We start from the raw sequence: 26,110 nt of genomic DNA, 5'->3' as shown, positions 1-26,110 counted from the left end.
CCCTTTAAGGCTTGAAACTGAAATCCTATAAACTGAAAATCAAGGTAAGTGAGAAGGGGTATGATGGATACTAAGGGGACAGTGTTGTCCCTTTTTCTTTTCTTTTTCTTTTAAAAATGTTTTTAGTTACATTTGAATTTCAAGTGCTTTCTCTCCCTTTCTCCTAACTCTGCTCTAGAGAAGATCAACATTTGATACAGATATATATGTGAAACTACACAATGCATATTCCATCTATCAGTTTATTCCCTGAAGGTGGATTTCTTTTTATAAGTCTTTTGTTATTGATTTGATTATTCATATTACTTAGAATGGCTTAGTCATTCACAGCTATTCTTTGAACAATATTGCTTTTATTGTATACATCTCTTGTTCTACTCTTTTCATTCTTCATTATTTTATGCGATCTTAGCATTTCCCCTAAAATCTCCTGCTCATCATATCTTATAGCACAGTAGTATTCCATCATAATCATATACCACAACTTATTCAGCCATTCCCCATTTGATGGGCATTCTTTCAATTTCCACTTTTTTGTTACCACAAATAGAACTACTACAAATATTTTAGAGCATATAAGTTCTTTTTCTTTTTTTCTCTAATAACATTAGAAAACTACCTAATTGTGGTATTGCTGAGTCAAAAGGTATGCTTTATTTTTTGTCTCTTTGGTTACATTTCCAGATTGCTTTCCAAAATAGTTGGATGAGTTCACAGTTCCATCAACAGTATATTAATCCCAATTTTTCTACATCCCCTCCAACATTTGTCATTTTCCCCCTTCTATTATTTTTAGCTAATCTGATATATGTGAGATGGTATCTCAAAGTCATTTTAATTTTCCTTTCTCTAAGCAACAATGATTTAGAGAATTATTTTTCATATGACTATAGATAGTTTTGATCTCTTCCTCCAAAAACTGTTCATATCTTTTGACTATATTTCAATTTAGGAATTACTCATATTTTTGTAAATTTGACAAAGTTTGCTATATATCTGAGAAAGAAGGCTTTTATCTGAGGAATTTTCTATAAAATGGTTCCTCCAATTTTCTGTTTTCCTTTTAATCTTGGCTATACTGGTTTTATTTGTATAAGATCTTTTAAATTTACTATAATCAAAATTATCCATTTTATAACTAGTAATGCTCTCCACTTCTTGTTTATTCATAAATTCTTTTCCTATCCATAAATTTTATAGGGAATATGTTCTATATTCTACTAATTTACTTGCAAGAAATCCCTTTATGTCTAGGTCATGTATCCCTTAATCTTAACTTGGTAAATGATATGAGATATTAGTCTTTAATTTCTGCTAGACTTTTTTTTCCCCACAATTTTTACCAAACAGTGAATTCTTATTAAAGATTATTAATCCCAACACAAATTGTGTTTAAATGTTAACATAAAAATTTGCAACCTTATTTTTGTAATACCCTGTAACTGTTTTATATATCTAACATACATTAACTCCATTGAGAAAGTCATGGGACTATAGATTTAGAAGAAGGGACTTCAGAGTTCAAATCGCTCATTTAAGTTAAAGTGTCACATAGCTAATCTATGTCTGAGGTGGTATTTGAATCCATTTAGATTTTCTTGACTCCAGGTGTATTGTTCTTTTCATTATTCTTTGATTGGCTCCTTTGGTTCTGCTTTTCCCCCTTCATATGTCTTCCAATAGTCTTTTGGATTTTTTATATTACATATTTCTTACCATAGAATAATATTCCATTATATTTATATCCCCCTAATTTCTTCAGCCATTCCCCTAATAATGAACTAATTTATTTCATAGTTGTTTTATTCTTATCATAAATAATGCCATTAGGGATATATTATAAAGATATATTTTTTCAATCTTCATTCCTTTGTTTCTTCCTTCCTTCCTTCCTTTTTCCATCCCTCTCTCTGATATTATTATGATTTTTCATCCTATGAAGTTTTTGGCCATTTTTCTTTAAGTTCTCAGAAGATATATCCCATCATGAAGAGCATTTCTTTTGTCCTTTCTGCATCTCAAGAGTACAGTATACTGTTTAGGCAGCCTATTAGTTATCTATCATTTTTGCTACAAGACTGTTTCACCTTGTTTTCAGCCAGATGCAAACATTTATTAAATTTTCTGTTTTGTGGTAGGTACTGGACTAAGTTTTAGTAATACAAAGAAAGGCCAAAAAAATCAACAGATCCTGCCCTCAAGAAGCTTCTCTTCAACATGAAAATAACTAGGTACATATAACGTGTATACATATATATCACAGGGGAAGACACTAACAACTAGAGAGATCAGGGAAGCCCTATAAAGGGTGGGGTTTGAGTTGAATCTTTAATTTTATTTTTAATTTATGGAATAAAACAATCATTTTAATAACATAGTACAATAAAAAAGATTGTACATGAAACTACAAGTCTGCTGTGTACAACTTGCTATTCATTTCAAATACACAACAAAATTATCATATAAGTTGTTTTCTTTTTTTCTTCCTTTCTCCTGCATCCCCCCCACCTGCTTTAGAGAAGGCTACCATTAGACACACATACATACATTTTTGTAAAATTATTCTATGCTTTTATTTATCAATTCTTTTTTCTGGATGCCATATCTTTCTTCATATGTCCTTTGTAATTAGAATATTTATAATAGATAAACTAGCTTATTTACTTAAAGTCATTCTTAAAACAATATTGCTGTTACTGTTAACAATGTTCCCTTGACTCTGCTCATTTTACTCTTCATTTTTTCATATAGGTCCACATTTTTCTAAAATCATTGAGCTCATCATTTCATGTGGCACATTTGTATTCCATCATAATCATATACCATTCCCTGTTTGATTATTCGTCTTATTCAGCCATTCCCTAATTGATGGACATTTCTATAATTTCCAATTTTTTGCCACCACAAAGGGAACTGCTATAAACATTTTAGAATATATAGGTCCTTTTCCCTTTCCTCTAATCATCATTGGAAATAGATCAAGTAGTGGTTTTGCTGGGTTAAATGATATAGATTGTTTAATTAATCTTTAGGAATAATTCCAAGTACACTCCAAAATGGTTGGGTCATTTTGCAATTCCTCTAACAATGAATTAGTATCCCAATCTTTCCATATTCTCTCCAACATTTGTCACTTTATCCTTCTTTCATTTTAGCTGAAACTTATCATTGAAATGAATCTTTTAAAATATTTCATAGTATTTCATTTTTTCAATTACATGAAAAGATAGTTTTCAACATTCACTCATGCAAAATCTTGTGCTCCCAATTTTTTCCTCCCTTCTTTCCCCCCATCTTCTCTCCTAGATGGTAAATAACCCAATATATATTAAACTTGTGTAGTTCCTCTATATATATTTCCACAAACCATGAAGGAAAAAATGCAAGCAAAAACAACAACAAAACCAACAAAATACTGGCCTGAATCACTTCGCTGTTGAAAAAGGCATGTCTATCAAAATTGATCATCATATAATTTTGTTGTTGCTGTGTACAATATTCTCTTAATTCTACTCATTTCACTCAGCATCAGTTCATGTAAATCTCTCCAGGCCTCTCTGAAATCACCCTCCTGATAATTTCTTATAGAAAAATAATATTCCATAACATTCATATACCATAACTTTTTTAGCCATTCTTCAACTGATGGACATCCACTCTGTTTCCAGTTCTTTGCCATTACAGAAAGGAATGCCACAAACATTTTTACACATGTGTGGGCCCTTTTCCCTTTTTATGATCTCTGGGATATAGGCCCAGGAGACACTGCACATTTTGATAGCACTTTGGACATAGTTTCATATTGTTTTCCAGATTGGTTGGATCAATTCACAACTCCACAACTCCAACAACAATGTATTAGGGTTCCAGTTTTATCTCATCCCCTCTAATATTCATCATTATCTTTTCCTGTTATCTTAGTTAATCTGAAAGGTGTGTAGTGATACCTGAGTTGTCTTAATTTGCTTTTCTCTGGCCAATAGTGATTTAGAACATATTTTCATATGACTAGAAATGGTTTTAATTTTTTCATCTGAAAAATTTCTCTTCATATCCTTTGACCATTTATCAATTGGAGAATAACTTGGATTCTTATAAATTTGAATGAATTCTCTCTAGATACATATATATTTTAGAAATTAAGTCTTTATCAGAACCCTTGGATGTAAAAATTTCCCCCGTTTCCTACTTTCCTTTTAATCTTGTCTGCACTGGTTTTTCAACATTCATTTTTGTAACATTTTTGAGTTCCAATTTTTTTATCCTTCCCTCCCTTCCTAAGACAGCAAGCAATCTGATATATATATTATATATGTACAACCATTTAAAATATATTTCCATATTAGTCATGTTGTGAAAAAAAATCTGGACAAAAGGAAAAAGCCATGAGAAAAAAAAGCGAACAAAAAAAGTGAAAATAATATGCTTTGGTCTTCATTCAATATCCACAGTTCTCTCTCTACCTGCAGATAGTATTTTCTATCACAAAGCTATTGTAATTGCCTTGAGTGATTATATTGCTGAGAAGATCTAAGTCTATCACAGTTGATCATCACATAATCTTGCTGTTGCTGTGTACAATGTTCTCCTGGTTCTATTCAATGCACTTAGCATCAGTTCATATTAATCTTTCCAGAGTTTTCTGAAATCAGTCTGCTCATCATTTCTTGAAGATCATTAATATTCCATAACTTTCATATACCATAACTTACTCAGCCATTCCCCACTTGAGGGACATCCACTCAATTTCCAATTTCTTGCCACCACACAAAGAGCTGATACATATGGATTTTTGCATATGTGGGTCCTTTTCCTTTTTTTCATTAGCTAGAAATACTGCTGTTTCAAAAGATATGCAGAATTTTATAATCCCTTTGGGTATAGTTCCAAATTGCTCTCCAGAATGACTGGATCAATTTACAACTCTATATTCATTATTATTGAAAATGTTCCAGTTTTCCCATATTCTCTCCAACATTTATTATCTTTTCCTGCCATTTTATGCAGGAAATACAAATGCAAATCAGGGACTGGCCAAGAAAATAAATAAGGTCATTGAAATATATTTTTAAATGCCTCTAATAGGACAGGCAGGATAATGAATGTCTGTTACCCGGACTGTTCTGAAATTAATGGGTTGCTTTGGAAGTTCTAAGGTGCAGTAGGAATAACAATAATTAAGGGTCATTTAAGTGTTCAAACTAGTCAACTGTGATCCCTCAAGGGCTTCCAAGCTGCTAAAAGGAAGGGTAAACTGGTCCAGGTTCGAAATGGAGTGTATCAAAGCTTTCAGATAGATTAGCAGTGGGGTTGGGTTCATGAGTAACTGCTTCCATTCCAACTTGCACAAGAGGGAGACTCAGTTCCTATCCTGCCTTTCTCCCTACAAAATATATAGAAAAATACAGAGACCCAGAAGGAAATATTGACAAGAAGAAGAACTTTGAAAAACTTCAGTGTTTTTATTTTATACCTTAAAGGGAAGATTAAGATCGATGAACAATTTCATGTTCAAACACCTTTTTTATTTCTACTTTATATATTGAAATACTCATTTTATTCAGTGTTTGTTAAGTTTAGAAGAAAAAGGTTTTTTTTTTTTTTTGCAGCATTTGAATGTTTTGAGGTAATTAGAAACCCTTGTGAAGTTGTGAAATAGTTGAGAATATCTAGCTCAGTTCTGCCAGAAGAAGAATAATATCTGATTTTATTAAAATAGTTGCCTCAGTACTTAGCAATGAGATTGCTTTGAGGAAAGAATGGAATTTTAAAGTAATGTTCTACTTCTGTGAAACAGGTGAATCATAGCTACAATGTGCAATACTTATTGTAAGTCTTTTTAAAATCAGGTTTCATAGACTTTTTTAAAAAATAAAAGTTTTTTTCTTCATTTTTTAAAAGAACAACATGTTCTTTTTTGGAATGCCCTGGTACAAAAAGGAAAAAATACTTGATAATTAGAAAGCTGAATGCAATGACATATATAACAGAGAAATGTGACTGATTACTTCATGATAGTCTTTTGTGTCATGAAGTTATAAATACAACTGTGGCATTATTGAACAATAGTTTCATATTTTTCTGGGACCATAAGATAAGCTTTAAAAACCATGTCTTTCCAGATACCGATCGAGCTTTAAGACTGTTGGAAGAATATTGCAGAAAATTAAGGAAACCGGAAGAGCAGCCACTGAAGAAAGCTGTCAAAAAAGTGATGGGCATCTTTAAGAGCTCCTTATTTCAGGCTTTATTGGGTATGTATAATCAAAGAAACTTGGGGTATTTTTGTGATCAGTATTGGAATTAAATATTGAATCAAGTCAAATTTGGGAGTTCATACCTTTGAGATTCCCCTTCTTTAATTAATAGTGCTCACAAGCAGGTGCTGTAACTGTCTTTATTAGTTGTTGTGGCCAAACATTTCATCACCTGGTAGTCAACCACCTGGAGATGAGTCTTTGGACTTACAAGGCTTATTCTTAAATGATAGGCACAATTCATTTGAAGTCAATCTAGTTTGTTACGAACTACCAGAGCTTATTCCCTGCTTGCATAATTTTTGAGAAGAAGGAGTTAATTCCACAGTAAAATAAGGGACAAGGGGAGAACTTTAGTATTTGGTAACTATTGAAGTGGCTTGATCACAAATGTGAAAACAGATTTTTTTTAGACTTAAAATGTATGATGCAGCACATGATATAATATAACTACATTTACAGTGTTTCTGTTGGAAAGTTATATAGTTACTCATCATTTTATATTAGATATATTTATAATATGTAATCATATACACATGTGTAAATACATTTGTGCATACCTATTTATGTTTATTTAGTTTAAATAGCCTAAATTACTATTATGAAAGATAAAAGGAGGAAAGATTATTGAGAAATAGAAATGCTAAATGAATGTTTGCTAGAACTACTTGGTTAAAAAAGCTCAGTATTGTATATATATAATTTGTTATAATGTTCTTAGGACCAAGTGTAGTGGTGGAAGGAGGCACAATCCAACATGAATCCAATAGGTACTTTATAGTAACCATTTTGCTATTCTTTAAATCCTCATTCCAAAAGAACAACAGAAAAAAAATAAATGTAACCTCTTGTGTTTCTTTAACAGATGGTGATTCAGAATAGACCAGTGTGCAGCCTCAGAGGGTTATTTATAATTTCATATACTTTGGAATTGAATTATGTTTAGGTTTAATTTTTCTCATAGCTGTATACTCAAATGTATAGTGCCTGCCAGGGCTCAGCAGCAAGCACACTCTGAGTTTATCTGGTTTGATTGAGAAAATATATCTTCAAGGACAACATTTCATAAAAGGAGAAATATAGGCATTCTTCTTTTGGGAATAGATATAGTTTCTTTGATGGAGAGCAGTTTTGACTCTAGTATGATGAACCACAATATATTGTGAAAAGTGGTCTGTAAGTTGATGATGTGGTAGAAGTTTCAAGAGAATATCATTGAAAAGGCAGAATGCTAAGGATGTAATTACCGGAACATATAGCTTCTTACTTGCAATCTAAGTCTGTCTGTAACTATTGGGCATGAATAACTTTGACGGATAGTTTCAATTCCCCAAATAAGAAATAGTATAGCATTAAAAATCATATTTTCAGATGCTAACCAAGCTTTAAGAGAAAAACATAAAGGTGAATAACTGTTCATGGTGGAGATTTTAACACAAGAACCAAAATAGAAAATGCCAAAGCAAAGAAAGCATAACTGGCAAAAATAAGACTTGTGCTGGGCCCCTTTCTTTCTTTTTTTTCTTTCTTTCTTTTTTTTTTTTTTTTTTTTCTTTTTTTTTTTTTTAGGCTCTATCCCACAACCATACTAAATGTTCCTTACTAATCCAGGACTAGTTTCACAATGATTAAGACACTGGACTTGGAATCAAGAAGACCTAAGATATATCTGCTCAGACCCTTAGCAGCTGTGCGACTTAACTGCTTTTATCCCCAGTTTACTCATCTCTAAAATGGGAACAATAATAGTATCTACCTCATAGGTTTGTTGTGAATATCAAATAAGATAACAGGTTCAATGCTTGGCAACTTTTAAAGCACTTTATAAATGCTATTTATTATTACTGCTTGTTTTACTTTTCTTGCTTCTTTTGGGATAGTTTATAATTTAGATATTGTTGAACTTAATGCTTAAAGTTTTCCATTTTCTTGTCTATAAACCTAGCCTGAATAGCTTTTTCTTACATGAACTTATTTTGTTTCTTACTTTGGTTTCATTAAGAGCTAGGAAGAAAATACGTATGGCAAAGGCAACATTCACTTTGGAGATTTGGGGGCACATTCAATTCAATTAAATAAGCTTAAAAATACCTGCTTAGTGTTAGGTCCTTTACTACATACTGCAGTCACAGAGAAAAAAATGAACAAGCCCTTATCCTCCAAGATCTTATATTTTAAGTGGAAAACAACACATACATAGCTAAATAAATATTCACTATATAAAAATAAGATACTGAGTAATTTGGGAATGGGGGAAGAACTAGCACTTGGAAGAATCCAGAAAAGTCTCTTGAAGAAGTCAGCTGAGATGAGTCCAGAAGGGAAGTAACAGTAAACAGGTGAGTTTAGCTGAAAAGTAGGATAATTGTCTTGTACCTGATTGCCTCCATCAAAATATCAAGTTTTTATGTTAGTCACTTAATAAACAGTTACCATTGTTTGTTATTTATTTATTAAACACCTATTATGTACCAAAGACTGCTTTGATCACTGGGTATGTAAAGAAAGGTGAAAGACAGTTCTAATTCTCAATAAGCTCACAGTCAAATTGAAGAGACATGTATATAAGTATAGCTACAGACAAAATAAACTGGAAATAATCAACAGAGGGAGAGCATTCTGCTTAAGGGGGATCATGATAGGCTTCTTGCAGAAGGTGGGGATTTTATCTGCAACTTGATGAAAACCAGGAAGCCAGGAGGAGACAGAAAGGAGGAGGAACACTCAAGGCTTAGAGTGTAGCCATTTAAAGATGCTGGGAGTCCAAAGAGTGTCTTGTGGGAGAAATAACAAGGAGGTCATTATCATTGGATCAAAGATCATGTATGTGTGGGGGGGTAGGTGTGAGGCATAAGAAGACTATTAATGTTGGGAGGGAGCAGGATATGAAGGGCTTTGAATGTCAAATATAATATTTTTTATTTGATTATAATGCCTTCTTTCTGTTAATTATTTCCTATTTATCCCGTGTATAGCCTATTTGTGTGTATTAGCTTGCCTACTGTGTCCCTCATTGATTGTGAGCTCCTTGAGGAAAGGGACTGCCTTTTGTCCCCTTTTTTTGTATTCAAGCACTTAACACAGTAATGGAACATAGTAATTAATTCATTCAGAATCAATTCATTGATTAATTCTGGAGGTAAAAGGAGCTCATGTTAGTTATGGAGTATGTGAGAGACTTGGTCAGACCTATACTTAACTGTAGGCTCAAGTACATGAAAGCCTACAGGAAGATCTCCTTCTGAATATGTGTGATGGTGGGAAAGGATGGTTTGGTAGAAACTGGGGAAGTGAGTCTGGAGTCAGATTATTAAGGACTTTAAATGCAAAACAGAGGAGTCTGTATTTGATCTTAAGAGTTTATTGAGGTTCTTCAGGAAAGAAATGATATAGTCAAACCTGTACTCTCGCATTTGTGTGGATACAGATCGAAGAGAGGCCAGATGAGAGATATACATTTAGGAGGTGATGGCAGTAGTCCACAATAGTCATATTTGAGTAAAGAGAAGGTGATGAGTGAATGTGATGTTGAGGAATTAAAATTGTCAAGATTTGGTATGTCATTGGCTATAAAGGAAATAAATGAGGATGACTGAAAAGGTTTAGGCCAGAATAACTGGAAAGATGGTATTGTTTTCATTAGAAATTGGAAGTTAGAAAGTACATGGGTGGTTTTTAGAGGAAAGACAAAGATTTTTTAGAAAACTCACTGAATCTGAAATGCTCATGGGATAATCAGGGAAAGATGTCTTGAGGCAACAGGAGATATGGATGGATGATTTAGAAATCCTATCCACTGAAGTGAGAGTTGGATACATGAGACCTGATCATTGAAAATATAGAGAAGGGAAAAGGGCCCAAGACAAATATTTGGGGCACACTTCCTGTTTAGGGTTATGGATGATGATTTTGTGAAGAAGTTAGAAATCATGAAAATATGCAAGATTTTGAAATTCAGAACCTGCTCTACTGAATTAAACTAAATACAAACGAATCTGTGTGGTTGTTTTACATGTGGTTGCATTTTCTTTTTCTTTTTTTCCTTTTGCTGAGGCAATTGGGGTTAAGTGACTTGTCCAGGGTCACATAGCTAGGAAGTGTTAAGTGTCTAAGGTCAGACTTGAACTCAGGTCCTCCTGACTTCAGGGCTGGTACTCTATACACTACACTAACTAGCTGCCCCCATCCATGTGGTTGCATTTTCATAAAATGTTGTTTTGTTGCTTATAGGAATTAATGGGCCAAAATAACCATAATCATCTTAACCAGTATTATGTACAAACTAATCTCTTTGGAGTGTTTAAAAATTTAAATAAATCCAGTTTTCAATGAATGACAATTTGGAAAAAAAATTAAATCACAAATTCCTTAAATTTAGAATGAGATTATTCAAGTCTGACACAGGATCCTGTACATGACCTGATGGGTGTACAATTAATAAAGATTTTAAACCTCAATGCATTCCTAAAAGTATGTGGCTTACTTAGCTGAGACTGGATAAGTCCTCTAAGATCTTGGGGAGCCAAAGATTCCATAAATGATTTGCTTTAGGAAGAGTATTTTTGGGCCTTTTGTATAATCCTCATATTTTTTAATAGTAATATCCATACTATAACAGCATGCAACAATGGGGCACTAATGCCAAAGGGCCCTATTTCTCATCTGAGTGCATTGAATCTCTGGACTACTCTAGTTTGGACTTCTCTAATAAAATGAAAAGCCACACTAATCTGCAAAAAGCAGTTATGTAAGTAATCCTTATTTCCAGCTTGGAATTATTGGAGCTGTGCTGACTAGTTTTTAGAAGTCATCTTAGGGTAAAGTGGAGAGCAGCATCATTTCATCAATCTACGAGAGTGACAACAGACATTCAGAGAGCTTCATATTGTTATATTGGATAACTAAACTTCTATCTCTATTATTATTATTATTGACAGTTTAAGTCTGCATTCTTGTGCTTTTCCCAGGAAGATACAAACATGTGTATCTCGAGGGACCTTGTAACCTAATCAATAGGTAGATAGGGAACCATATACATGTAAAAATGATGGTCTGTGTATTCCCTTCTCAGTCCCTCTGCAACTAATTTTTTTTTCTGTAAGAAGTAAAAATATACAGTGCATACTATCTACTAAGCTCAGGTAGGTGTGACATGGGAATAATAAAATGAATTTTAAACTAAATGTATTAGTGGAAGGCAATAACATTGCAGAAAACTGAATATACAAAAAAGGTAATTTATAATTATTATGTTATACATTTAAACATTTCCATTTGAATAGGGCATCTCTTCACATGCTTAAAAATTATTGAGAGGCACAGCTAGATGGCACAGTGACTAGGGTAACAGCCTTGAAGTTCAAATCCAGTCTCAGACATTTAACGCTTCCTAGCTGTGTGACCCCCCTGACCCCAATTGCCTCTCAAAAAAAAAAGAAAAGAAAAGAAAAATTGAGATCCTCCAAAGAGCTTATGTTTTACTTACATAAGGTATATTTATTTATATCTACTGATATTGACTATTCTTGAGATTGGATGTATTACTTATATTCTATGTGTTGCATATATATAAATTAGAAATTAAAACATCTTAATATTGTTGTGAAAATAGTTTTGACTTTGCAGGCCTTCTGAAAAGTTTTGAAGACTCTCAGGAACCACATTCTGAGAATTGCTGGTTTAGTGAGTGATAAACCTGTAACAAACTCAACAGACTTTAAAAAGTACAGGTATACCTCATATTATTGCATTTCATTTTATCATGCTTTGCAGATATTGTTTGTTTTGCTTTTTTTTTTTTTTTACAAATTGACAACCCTATTTTCAGCAAGTCCAATTGTATCTCTGTCACATTTTGATAATTTCCATAATATTCCAAACTTTTTCATTATTTGCTATGGTGGCCTGTGATTAGTGATCTTTAAATCTACTATTGTAATTGTTTTGGAGTGCCACAAACTGTGCCTGTATAAGAGAGTGAACTCAATTGATAAATATTCTATGTGTTCCGGCTGCTTCACTGACCATCTGTTCCTTTATCTTTCTCCTTTTCCTTGGGCCTCCTTATCCCCTGAGACACAACAATATTAAAGAATGTTATATAGACTTAGTTAATGAAACAATATCAAGGTTTGAAAAGATTGATTCCAATTTTGAAAGAGGTTCTACTGTGGATAAAATGATATTAAATAGCATTTCATGCTGCAGAGAAATCTTTTGTGAAAGGAAGTCATTCGGGAGGAAATTTCATTGTTGTCTTAGTTTAAGATATCATAGCCACACCAGCCTTCAGCAACCACTACTTTGATCAATCAGCAGCTATAAACACTGAGGCAAACTGTCCACTAGTAAATGGATTCCTACTCCCTGAAGGCTTAGATGATGGTTAGATTTTTTTTTTTTTTTGCAATAAAGTATTTTTAAATTAAGGTACTTGCATTTTTTTAGATATAATACTATTGAATATTTAATAAAGTACAATGTAGTATAAACATAACTTTTATATACCCTGGGAAGCCAAACAATTTGTATGACTCCCTTTATTGTGATATTCACTTTATTGCAGTAGTCTAGAACTGAAGCCGCAATATCTCCAAGGTATGCTCGTAATTTTGGATGACTTATGGCTTATGTATTACAGATTGTATCTTCCCAATTCTGCATCTCTCTATGACTTCTTATTCCTCAGCTCCTGAAGAAACAGGAAGCACAGAATCTTTTGATATTATAATCACTTTTGATACTGATGTTCAGCTGCCTATTGTTTTGCTTCTCTATTCAGTTGTCTTTCAGCTTTTTCATATGTTCATCTATATTAGTGCTATCTGTTTTAGATGTCATATTATTTAAGGAATTATAGATTGGGTGCTGGCAAAAGTCTTTGAATACTTGAGACTCAGTTTCCTCATTTTTAAAATGGGAATAATCACACGTACCTTATAAGAGTTATTTAAAGTATCTAATGTGACCCAGTGGATGGAATGTTAGACACTCCAGAAGACCTGAATTAAAACATTTCCTTAGACATTTACTAGTTGTATGATCCTGGATAAGTCATTTACCATCACAGCCTCAATTTCTTTTTCTCTTAGGTCATCTCTCCTTGCTTAGAATTGCTGTTTTCCAATAATTGACAGCATGACAATTCACTCATGCTCTTTAACTTGTGATTTCTGGTGTTGGGTGATCTCTGGAGAAGCCATAGTCGTTCTAGGTTTAGAGTGACATCTTGTGGCAACATTAGTGAAAAGTATTTTTGTAACTACATCTGATACATGATTTTTGTTATCAAAGTTTTCCAGGATGTGAAAAATTAAAAAAAAAAAAAAAAAAAAAAAGAGAGAGAGAGAGAGAGAGAACTCTCAGATTTTCATGCACACATATAGGTGTTATTTTATTAGTTGAACAAAAAAAATATTTTCAAGTCAGCTCATTTCCTTGATGAAAAGTGTAAGATGGAGTATTTTTGGTGATTATATACATAATTTTCTGAGCTATTTTGAAATATTAAAAAGGTGAATGAAATTGCTATCATTAGGATCATAGCATAACAGGCATAGAGCAGGAAAAAAATCTGCTCTAATTGTACCAGATAAAAAAGCCAAGGCTGCTTCTTCTTCACCAATAGCTGCTGGGATCCTGAAAAACTCTTGTATGTCAAGTTTGTTTTCACCTATTTAATTTAAATTTTCTTTGATTTCTCTTTTATCTCAATAATTATGTGTTGTTGTGATTTCATTGCTATTGTACATTCATTGTGAAACTCATTTTTCCTCTCTTAGTGTATACCTAAATCTGAGCTGCAATTTCAAATCTAAGAGAGTCCTGAAAGTTTGAACTATTCATTCTGTATGACCAACCAATCTGGGATAGACACAATACTTTTTTCCTAAGTTTTCCTGACTTTGAGGCTATATCTTTTTTTAAAATATATTTTTAAAATAACAATGAAAAAAAGATAGCAATTTAAATTCCATTTATGTAGACCAGTAACAAAACAAAAATCAGAGAAAGCATACATAAGAAAATGTATACTAGGAAATATAGAGTGAAGAAGATCTCTCTTTAGAATCAAGGTAACAGATCAACCAAGAGAGAATTTCAAATCTCATCCAGGGAGAAATTTCTCTAAGTTTCTATTCTATTATAGCAAGCAGAAGACAGTAACATGATTTAAACTGAGATCCACTCTTAGTCCATTACAGCATGCTGCCTCTAATTATATTAACAAATAAAAAAATTAAATAATATTTAGCATCAGTTTTAAGCTCTTCTATAATCTGGTCCTTCCTTTGTCTCCAGCCTTATTTTTTTTCTGGTCCCTAACATTAACGTTGTACTACATTTAGGCCTGTTTTTTACTTTTATCTCCCTCACATATTATGCTTCTTACTAACTCTTTGTCTTTGGTTATGTAGCTATGTGCCCTCCTTAACTCTGGACCAAATGTTTATCACTAGGGATAGTATAGTACAGCAATCCTAATATAAATACAAATCCAACTTAAGTTAATTTCAATGCAAATTCTGCATGAGATAAAAGTTAAAAAGCAAGGTATTTCATTAAGGTAGAATAACAAGGTGACTCATGAGGAAAACAAATAGATAACAGCATTATTCTGAAGCCCCTGTCTGCTCCATTCCTGAATGGAATTCCTAGGTTCAACCAGGAACAATCAAAAAAATCAATTAATACTTATGAAGTACCCACTACAGGTTAGTACTCTGTCTTTGGATAAAATATATGCAAGGTAATTTTTTGGGGAAAGTCTTATGTAAAGTTGGCACTTAAGCTGAGCCTGGAATGAAATTAGGAATGATGGAATTGGAGGAGAAAATGTATTCAATATATGGAGAATAGTTAGGACAAAGACATGGAGATGGGAGATGGAAAGCACAGACTAGTTTGGCTGGTTTGTAGTGTACATGAAAGTAAGAGATGATTATTAATAACCACTAATTTGGGGAAGACATCTCCTTCTAAAGTGCTGATTTTAAAAGTTCAATTTCTTAAAAGACATTGTGGATAATGAATAGATGGCCCAAGGCTGGGGGGTGATCTGGCTATAGAGACAGTTTCTCTGTCCAAGGGAAACATCATATCACTTTTAACCCTTCATTTTAATATAGCCCATCTTCCATTGTGTTAAGGCCACACCTTTTCTAAAAAAAACATATTTTTGCCTCAGAGAAATGATTAAATTATACAGAAACTATCTCTCTCAATTCCACCTTCTGCAGGAAGCCTTCCCCAACTCCTCTTAATCCCAATGCCTTTTCTCTGTTAATTATTTCCTTCTTATGTTATATATAGTTTGTTTTGTATAGATTTGCTTTCATGTTTTCTCCCCCCATTATAGATGGTAAGCTTCTTGAGGGCAGGAGCTATCTTTTAATCTCTTTTTTGTATCCCCAGCTCTTAATATAGTGCTAATATAGAATAGGCATTTATTAAAATGCTTACTGGTTGGTTGATTGAACTAAAGTATGATAAGGCTGGAAAGGTATTAGATTGTGAAGAGCTTTAAATATCAAATAGAGGAATTGATGTTTGATCTCAGAGAACTTAAAGAAACATTGGAGTTTATTTAATAGGTGAGTAAATGGTCAGTCCTTTGCTTTAGGAAAATCATTTTGGCATCTCTGTGGAAATAATTTCTTTTAGAGAAAATGGGAAAATCATGTGACTAATGGTAACATTTGTGTATCAAGTGCCTATATTAAAGCATATTATGTCTTCTGGATGCAAGGATTTGCTTTTGCCCTAGCCCTAGGCTGCCATCTCCCTCCATATGAAATGATCTCCTAGCTTCCATTTTTCTAGTCTTAAGGATCAACATATTGCATAAAGGCTACAGCAATTACCCCATGCTTGATAAACTGTGTTACAACATTGAACTGTGCCAAGTCTTCATATTGCTTTCTATGGCTAACAAGAAGCTTACATTGCCATCATTATGCTTCTAACTGTGCAACTTTCTACTTTTTTTTTTAATAAGAACCTTTTCCTCCCAATTTTATTCCTGCTTTCATGCCCAAGGTTCATGGCATTTGGTAATCCCAGAGCTACTCCTAATAAATGGTAGCTCTCATGCTTTTGTTGTTATTGGTAATGAAATCAGAAAGTAGTTACCCTTTATAGGCAATGGCTGCTAAGACCCCTGTTATATTTCTATTGCTTGCTTTCCTTCAAATGCCCTATTTGCTGGTTCTCCCCTCTCAATCCCTGTTCTGTTTTTCTATTGACTATTAAGATGTGGCTTATATTCGACATTCATTGCTTTAGCAAATATTTGAGTAGTTTCTATGTGCAAGGCATCTCTATCATGAAGCCTTCTCTAATTATTTCTTTGAACAATATGAGATTGCTTTCTCCTTCTCTTTGCACTCCTATTAAACTTCCAGTCTGTTATAAAAATTTTTAGGAGTTTTTGGTTCTTTAATTATTTCATGTATATTAGCTTTGAATATCTTATGGTTTCATAAGTTTCTATTGGGTATAAACTTCTCTACAGTACATAGACCAATGCCAGGCACATAGTAGGTGCTTAGAGAACAGACAGTAGTAATAATAAAATAATAAAATAATAACTAGTATTTATATATAATGATCCAATGCAGAATGAAGGGGTGGATAGAGAACTATCTGGCCTTGGAGCCAGGAAGCCTTGGTTTAAAGTCCAGCCTCTAACATATTGGTCTTGTGACCCAGGTGATTTATGTGAGCTCTTAATATTCTGGGTCATTACTGTCAATAAATTCCTTTGTATTCATAAATTATTGAGGACCTCAATGAACTTTTGTTTATGATAATGATTATTAATAATAATATTTATATTATTCTCATTATGTACCAAATACTATACTAAGTCCTCATACATATTATCTCATTTGATCCTCACAATAACCCTGAGAAGTAGGTGCTATTATCCCCATTTTATAGATGAAGAAACTAAGGCAAACAGAAGTTAAATGATTCGGCCAAAGTTACATATCTACACATATAAGATATCTACATATCTAATTATATGAAGATAGATTTGAAGTCAGGTCTTCTTCACTCCAGTATTCTATTTATTGTGCCATCTAGATGTCTTGATGTGGGATATCTACTGCTATTTACCATATTAGAAGGGTACATTTAAAAATATTTATTTATTCACTTAAAAATAACAACAATAACCCCACTACATGTATTGATATTTTAATGAAAAAAAAACTATGTTTTCCAAAATAAAAGTAAATGAGGGGAGTGGCATTATTTTACATATTTTGGCAAAGCTCTTTAGTATTTGACTTAATAGGAGGCAGCTGGATTCTTATAACTACTTCTGCATTAGGTTTGTTATAAGGTGTTTTTTTTTTTTTTTTTGTTGAAGTCTATAAAGAAAACCTAGCTTTATACATATTTATAGTTGGAAAAGGGGAGAATATATATATTCAAATATATACAAATTTATTTAAAAATGTAAATAGTTTTGCTATTTTGCAGACAATTAAAGCAATTCTCTTAATATTTTAAGTTGTGAAAAATGTTCAGACCAACCTTAATAGGGGAACTTTCCTTATCTGAGAGATTTTTCCTCTTTAAGAGTGGCAGAACACTTTATCTACATTAATTCATCTAATCCTCACCACAATCATTTTAGGTAGGAATTACTATTATACCCATTTTATTATTGAAGAAAGAAAAGTGAAGTGATTTGCCTAGAATTAAGCTCTTGAGGTAGATTTGGAGCTAGGTCTCCTTCATTTAATAGTTGCTCCATCTTCTATATCCAAGCTTCTTAAACTGTGGATTGTGATCCTATGGGGGTCTTGTACCTGAATGTGGGGGCCCAAAATTGTGGTTATCAGTAAACTTATGATTTGTTAACATACTTTGCATACTTATATACCTGAGGTCACATAAAAATTTCTCTGGCAAAAAGGGGTCACAAGCAGAAAAAGTTTGAGATGTGGTCTACATCAAAATAATTGAGTTGATGGCTTCCAAGGGACCTACTCCTTCTATCTCCAATTTTCACAGAAAGGGAAACCTCTAGTGTAGGAGTGGCATGGAGCTTTCCATGGATATTTTCTTTTCAAACAAGCTAATGTCTAGCCATACTTCCCCCACCCTCATCTTGTACTTGTGCTGTTGATTTTTTAAAATCTAAGTATAAGATGTCACACATTCTATTCCTATTTGGTACATATTCTAGCATGTTAAAATGTTTGTGGATTTCAGCTCTAACATCCAAAGTATTAGCTACTTCATCTAGCTTTGGAAATCTAATAAGCATATCACCCACACTTCTCATAATCATTAGACTTGTTAATTTTAATATTTCCCTCTACATCCTAATTTTTAAAATATGCCAGAAAATAAGTTATTGGTATCTTTTCTATACTTTCAAACATACTTTTCCTAAATCTAGGATACAAATCAGAACATGTCTGACTTTTCTATCCTTTTCTATCAAAAATTTTAAATTGGAGTAGTTATTTCCCCCAAGCTTTCTTTCCTTTCTATCTTGCCTATAAATGCTTTCTTGTTGATGGGGGTCAGATTTAGAATAGTAGTTCTCCTCATTGCTTCCTTTTCATTTTGATGGCTGAAATGATTCAAGTCAATTCAGGGATTTATTAAGAGTGCCACCTGGAGCAGAGAGAGAAAGAAAATAATCAGATGGCTGCTTAATTTTTTCTATTTATTTTAAGGAAGGATAGATTTGTAAGTCATAACAATAATGTTGTAAGCTAACAGCTGTGTGGGCCATTTCTCCTTGAAAGCAGATTCAGTTCTTTCCCCCAATTCTACCTAGTCTGGGAGGGGAGAATAAAATATATTTGTCCAGGTAACTGAAGTCCCTTAGTATATTTCTGTAACAGACTATTAAACTTTATGTCCAAACTCCTCATCTCTTTCCTCTTTTCTGTCCAAATTATCTGTAGTATACTGATGAAAATATTGATTTTTTTTCCTGCCTTAGTTGATCCTTGACCAAATGTTCTTCAGCATATTTTACTTCTTCTGGTCTTTGAATTACTCACATGAATGTATCTTTTTAATATTCAGTGCTCTCCTTTACTCCTCCTTTACATAGCTTGTTTCTTTTGAATAAGTTGTAAAATTCCAAATCTATATATTAGTTGAGTTTTATCCCACAACTCCATGTTACTTATAATATCATATTTTCTTCTTTACATTAGAAACTCTTAATCTCCTTGCTTGTTACTCATATAAAATTCTTTTGTTCAGAGATGGCTGGAATCATGGGGTTTTATAGCTTGGATTTTGTCACTGATGAATTTCAAGGTATTTCACTTGTTATCATTGCATTGCAATCACTCTCTATGATGCTCAGTGTAGTGGATGTATGTGTAGGCAGTTTTCTTCCTCCCTTTGCTTTTCAGTTTAAAGCCCTCTTTATTAAATTTGCAGGACTTTTGTCCTATTTTCCAGTAGCTTCCCTAGAGTGTTGCTTGTGGTATATCATCAATTCTGAAGTTGCCTTTCTCCTTCTTACCATATGGCACCTTGGCATCCACATCCAACTTACTTTTTCTTGTCTCACTGATTTTGAATTGTCTTTCTCATCCTTTTAATTATCTTATATAATGTTACCTTGAGCTCATATAGATAAAAATTGTACTATGAAAGATGAGTCCACATGAAGTTGGGATGAGGGACATATGAGACACACACACACTCATATATATATGTATGTATGTATACACGGTGATCGCATAAATGAATTGTAGAGCTGAACTATATACCTGTATATGAACTAATAGAAGTCTCAGAAGATGAACAAGTACTTGAATGAATTATATAATGAAATATACTTGTTCAGTCAACTGTAGTCAGACTTCCTTACCAGCCACCAAATATATTTTTTAAATTAGTTATAGTGTCAAAGCTCAGGCTAGAAAAGCAGCAAAAAGTCTGTCTACAAAGCAAATCTGAAAATGGTACCTATCTTCTTTTGTGGTAAACTTGTTTCCCCAACTCTTCCCCAAGCAGGACTTAGCTTGCTCAATTTCCTTTTTTGAAAATGGATTAAAATTTCTTTATTTAGTGTTTTGTTTATTTGAGTATTTAATATTTTGGGAAACAAACTTCTATTTTTTCCTGAATTCTCAATTATGTTGGCATCTAACCATGTATGGTAAATTTTGATAATTATTTTTACTTATGTTTTGTTCTGAATTCATCCTAGTCTTTTTTTCTATTTTGTTAATTTACTTTTTGTCCCTCTTTAATTTAATCAGATTTGCCAAAGACGTAGAAATTTTATTTGCCTTTTGAAAGAACCAGTTTTAAAATAAGTTTATAGACTTTCTGATTTTCAGTTTATTTCTATTTCCTCTCTTTTTCAAAATTTCTTCTTTTTTTTTCTTTTTGGAAGTCTGTTGGTTGGTTTTCTATTTTTTGTTGTTGTATGTTTACTTCATTAACCCTCTCTTTTTTCATTTTGTTTACATGTGTCTTTATAGAAATGACAATTTTCCTGTGTCAATTGCTTTAGGAATTTTATTATGTTGTCTCATCATTATTAGTCATTGTCTTTCATATAGTTAATATAGTTTTTATAATTATTCCTTTATTTACTTGTTTTTCAGTATTTTCTTCTTAAATCTCCATGTAGGACTATATCCTTTGCTTGGGCTGGGAGAGGAGAATGGGGTAGTTCATGGAGAACTGCTTTTCACCAGAAACAAAGGAGAGAAAAAAGAAGTTTTAAGGGATTCCATGTGTGTTCTGCTACAGTCTACTCTTGACTATTTCCAGTAGTACCACTTGAGGTTCCCCCTTTTCCAATTTATACAGCAACAACTTATTATCAAGGACTTCAGAATAGGGGGAATGGTAGCCCATGTCAGGGTGTACCCCTTTAATACCCTAAAGCTGGCCCTGGGCTTTCACATACCTTTCAAGATGGGAGCTCTATTTTTTTTTTCTTCTTTTTAGTAATCTTTCTCATAAGTTCCATATCACTAAACTGGTGAATTCTAGGAAGAGTCTGATTGGCTGTCACAATTGTTTTTCTGGTCTGAGAAATCTTTGGCAATGTGGGTGCTAACATGTTTATCAACTTGCTAACTCTTGAAGTAGTAAATCAATTAATATTAAGTACCTACTATGCAGCAGGCATGGTGATAAATATTTGGAGTACTTAGTAAAAAAAATCCCTGCTCCCAAGTTCTCCTCCTTTTTTTCCCTCCTATATTTCCTTACTTTTTTTGTCCTTCACTTTTCTTTTTTTTTACTAGTTTCCCCTGCCCCAAAGCCTTCAAATTCATTCACTGAATGTTGGACTCTGAGTTGGCTGAGGTGGTGCTGAGCCTTTGGGGATAGAAAATTTGTTGGAAAGGATAAAAAGGAACAAAACAAAAAATGCCAGGAATTAATGCCCAAGATAATTAAAAAGATTATAAGAGGACAAGATCCCCCTGAAGAATTAAAGTTGCCTGGTCCTAGTGAATTATATCTGTAGGTATTAAAAGAATTGGCAGATGTGGCTTCTAAGTCATTGGCACTGATATATGGACCTTGAAGAAGGGAGAAAGGTACTCCAGGACTGGAAAAAAACCAAATTTTCCAATTTTCAAATAAGAAAAAAGAATGGAATTTTCCTACTATATTTGATTTTGATTCATGGAAAAATTGTAGATTCTGTTAATAAAATGCTGGGCTTAGTGAACACTGGAAAAAGAAGCTGTGATCCAAGTGGGTCAGCTTGGTTTCATCCAGAATACATCTTGTCAGAGAAACCATATTCCTTGTTTGAAGTGCAGTTATCAGGAAAATGCTGTAGATGTAGTTTAGCAAGGCATTTGGTAAATTTTGTCATGATATTCTTGTGGAAAAGATGAAGAGAAGGAGATTAGACTATAGCCCACATTGGAATTGTAATTAGAATTTGAACTAGTTAAATGGCCAGACCCAAAGAGCAGCAGCTATTAATGATTTAAATTAAGTTTGTCAGGAGTTCTCTGATGTAAGCCTCAGGGATATTTTTTAGCTCTGCTCTTCTTAACTTTTCCCAAGATTTATTTATTTATTTTTAAATTCTTGGCTGATGTAAAGTGCTATGTTGGTTACAAAGCAAGTTAAATTGATTTTTTTATAAGTAGCTTTAGAATATTGGTGGATATGAATATGTTAAAGGATATTCACAATCTAGTAAATTTCACTCTACAAGCAGAGTATTGATTACACATAGCAGATAATAATAACTGATGTTTACGTAGTTCTTTCAAGTTTTCTCTCATTTAGGACTTACAACAACTTTGTGAGGTAGGTATTAAATGTCCCTATTTTGTGGATTATGAAATCTACAGTCAAAGAAGTTCAGTGACCTAGCCAAGGTCATAGAGTTTATAAATGTTCAGGGCAGGATTTAAAATCAAATTTTCCTAACTCAAAGTCCAGCATTCAATTTATTACAACATGTAAAATTCATAATTTATTGACAGATGTGGAAAAGTCATCTCTATAGAGATCTAATGAAATTTTAAAATGAGCAAGTGTCATTTAAATATTAAACTATAAATTCTGCATAGAAATCAAACCATCTAAAACTAGCTTTAAAAAGGAATTAAAGATGACAAAGTAAACATATTGAATTGCAATATGGCATCTACAAGAAACTGATACAAGTCAATAAATGTGACTCCCTCAAAGTCTCCAAAGATGGATGGTTAAAAGATGAGTAGTTACAAAACAAAAGGAAATACACTTTGTGAACCATATTAAAATAGTCCAGCTTCAATAATAATAAAATGATATCACTTCACACTAATTTGGCAAAAATTATTAAAACTACTAAAGCTCAATGGGAACAGGGTTTTAGGGGAAAAGGCACCCATACATTGGTGGTAGAATTATAGTGCTTTGAGATAACAATCTACTACTAATTACATATCTTTATGCCCAGACAGCTCTATCACTGGCAATATACTCCCAAAATTCTAATCCTAAATTTAGATCTAGAAGAGACCTTCAGACACCATTAAATGCAACTTCCTTAATATTAATGAGAATACTAAGACCTAGAAAATCAATACTAATGAGAATACTAAGACTTAGAAAAACTATTCAAGCCACAAAGTAGCAGTTGCTACAGAGCAGAGCCAACACTGAAATTCAGTTCCAAATTCAGAGCTTATGCCACTGTATCATGTCTAAGCAACTAGTAACAGAGAACTATGTATACAAAATATTGGATCTTGTGAAAACTTAACAGGCTATATAACTATATAAATGTTAACAATTATGATTATTGTTATTTGTGTTATCCACAAATTTCAGAAATTTGAACTAATTCTTGGCTACTACAGGGAAGACAATTATGATTATAAGAATTAATATTTATATGCTACATTAAGTGCTTCCTTCATTTTGTGAGATTAATAGATAAGATATAGAAAGTGATATATCCATGTCTACTAGGAAATATTGGAATTAGATCTTGAATCTAGGTCTCTGGATCCAGTCTTTAGTTCAGTATGCCGGATCATCTACTTGTGCAGGTGTTAAGTTCTGGTACTGAACTGAACCGAAATCCAACTATCCTCTGGCATAGAGATTGTTGGAATAAAGTGGTACTCTTAATAGGCTGTCCAACAGTCAGCAAAAGATGTTTACTTAGTCATGGAGAGAGTATTCAACAAGAGAACAACACTCAGCTTGGGGAGACATCAGCCTCTTGTGCCTCCATGTAGGCAGCGGGGCTTGGTGTGGTGACTTACTCTAGTCTCATGACATCCTTCAATCTGAAAGGCTCCACTATGTGAAGGTAGCCCTTTTATGTTCTTAGGTGAACAGGGAACCACATCAATGAGTCTTAATCCTCTGGACCAATCAAGTCACATTCCTTGACTTTTAGGTCAAGAATAGTTCTAAACAACATGGAGGGATGTGTGTATGTATGTGTGTAGGACCATTTACAGATGAGAAAATCAAAGCTTAATAATTTAAATAAATTATTAAAGTTTACTTGCTAAAATATAGTAATGCCTGAGCCAGAATCAAGATCTCCATGACTCAGTTCACTTTGCAGTAATAATTAGTGTTTGTCCATGCATTGATGCAGGTACACTGGGTTATATCATGCCAAGGGTCACACTCTATCCACTGTGCTACCTAACTGCTTCCCAGCACTATTAATTTTTAATGTCAACTTTTTTATCTTTGTTTTTTGATCATAATGAGGCCCAGTGAAGTTTTGGGAGTTTGTAGCATACATGAAGTCCTCACAGTTATGTGGCACATAATAGATGCTATATAAAAATGCTCATTTTTTTCTTTTTTTTTCTTCATATGGATTCTGATTTAATTGACTCTCATCTCTTTGGGACTTTTAGGTACTGATAACCTTAGGAGCTGAAAATTATAAATACATGAGAGAATATTACAATATTAAATACGAGCAATTGCTATAACACTTTTATATGAGAAATTGATTTGACTCTAGAAAAGTATTCCTCCATTCATAAAATCCTTTTCAGAAATGTACAAGGTAATGCGTTCCTATTTCTTATTATAGTATAATGAGAAGACATTAATTAACTAGTATTTATTGAAAGCTTATCATTTGCTACATAGTATTTGAGGCATTGTGCATTTATACAAGGACTATAGATATAGTTCCTGTCCTCTGAGAGCTTGTTATTTACTTTAGGAGAGCATACTAATATATGTGAAAACCAAGAAATACAATTTTTCTTAACATTTTTGTGAACTTTTTTATATAGTTTATTTATAAATATATCCTTATCTGTCTCCTCTATTCAGTGAACTATCATTTCAACCAATTAGAAAAAATCACCAAGAATTTATTAAGTATCTCCTATGTGGCATAAGAGTGCAAAGGTATTGAGATGGGAGCCAAAATATCTATCATGTGTGAATAACTGAGAAGCCAGTTTGACTACACTACGGCATATAAGAAGGGGATTAATATATACTGATTTTAGAAAGATAGATTTGGGCCAGATTGCATGAAATTTTAAAGGCTGAATTCAGTTTATTTTTTTCCCTTAGAAATAATAGACAGAGGGGCAGCTAGGTGGCGCAGTGGATAGAGCACCAGCCCTGAAATTAGTAGGATCTGAGTTCAAATATGATCTGAGACACTTAACACTTCCTGGCTGTATAATACTGGGCAAGTCACTTAATCCCAATTGCTTCAAAAAAAAAGAAATAAGAAAGCCACTGGAATTTATTGAGTGACATCATTGGTAGTGTGGAAGATAAATTGGAGTCAGGAGAGACCTAGAAATTGGGGAGACCAATTAGGATGTCTGAACAAGTGGGATAAAAGCCTGATTTTTTAAAGCTTTAACTTGTCTTTCTTTCTTTCTTTTTTAAATAATAGCCTTTTATTTTCAAAATATATGTAAAGATAATTTTCAATATTTACTCTTGCAAAACCTTGTGTTCCACATTTTTCTCCCTCCCTTTCCCCAATTCCCCTCCCCTAGACAGCAAGTAATCCAATATAGGTTAAACATGAGCAATTCTTATGTACATATTTCCATAATTATCATGCTGCACAAGAAAAATCATATCAAAAAAGTAAAAAAAACACAACAAAAAAGGTAAAAATATTACATTGTTATCCACATTCAGTTGCCACAATCCTCTTTCTGGATGCAAATGATTTTCTCCATCACAAGTCTATTGGAATTGTCCTGAATCATCTCAGTGTTAAAAAAAGCCAACTCCATCAGAGTTGGGATCATCACATAATTTTCTTGTTGCTGGGTACAATGTTTTCTTGGTTCTTTTCACTTCACTTAGGAGTAATTCATATAAATCTCTTTAGGCCTTTCTGAAATAATCCTGCTAATCATTTCTTTTTT

General features: G+C 33.0%; 1 protein-coding gene across 10 annotated transcripts in view; it reads left to right on the top strand.

The window, feature by feature from the left end:
- The window catches only part of DLG2 (discs large MAGUK scaffold protein 2), a 2,604,243-nt gene that overhangs the window by 27,427 nt on the left and 2,550,706 nt on the right, over positions 1-26,110 (top strand). For all 10 annotated transcript variants that reach the window (XM_074304592.1, XM_074304594.1, XM_074304589.1 and 7 more), the window contains exon 2: positions 6,123-6,254. In XM_074304592.1, the coding sequence (XP_074160693.1) occupies positions 6,123-6,254 (132 nt within the window). The remainder of the gene's footprint in view (positions 1-6,122; positions 6,255-26,110) is intronic.

Source organism: Sminthopsis crassicaudata, chromosome 3, assembly GCF_048593235.1.
Source record: "Sminthopsis crassicaudata isolate SCR6 chromosome 3, ASM4859323v1, whole genome shotgun sequence".
Taxonomy (NCBI): Eukaryota; Metazoa; Chordata; class Mammalia; order Dasyuromorphia; family Dasyuridae; genus Sminthopsis; species Sminthopsis crassicaudata.
The sequence above is the reverse complement of the archived record's forward strand: the minus strand, read 5'-3'. Positions and strand labels throughout refer to the sequence as shown.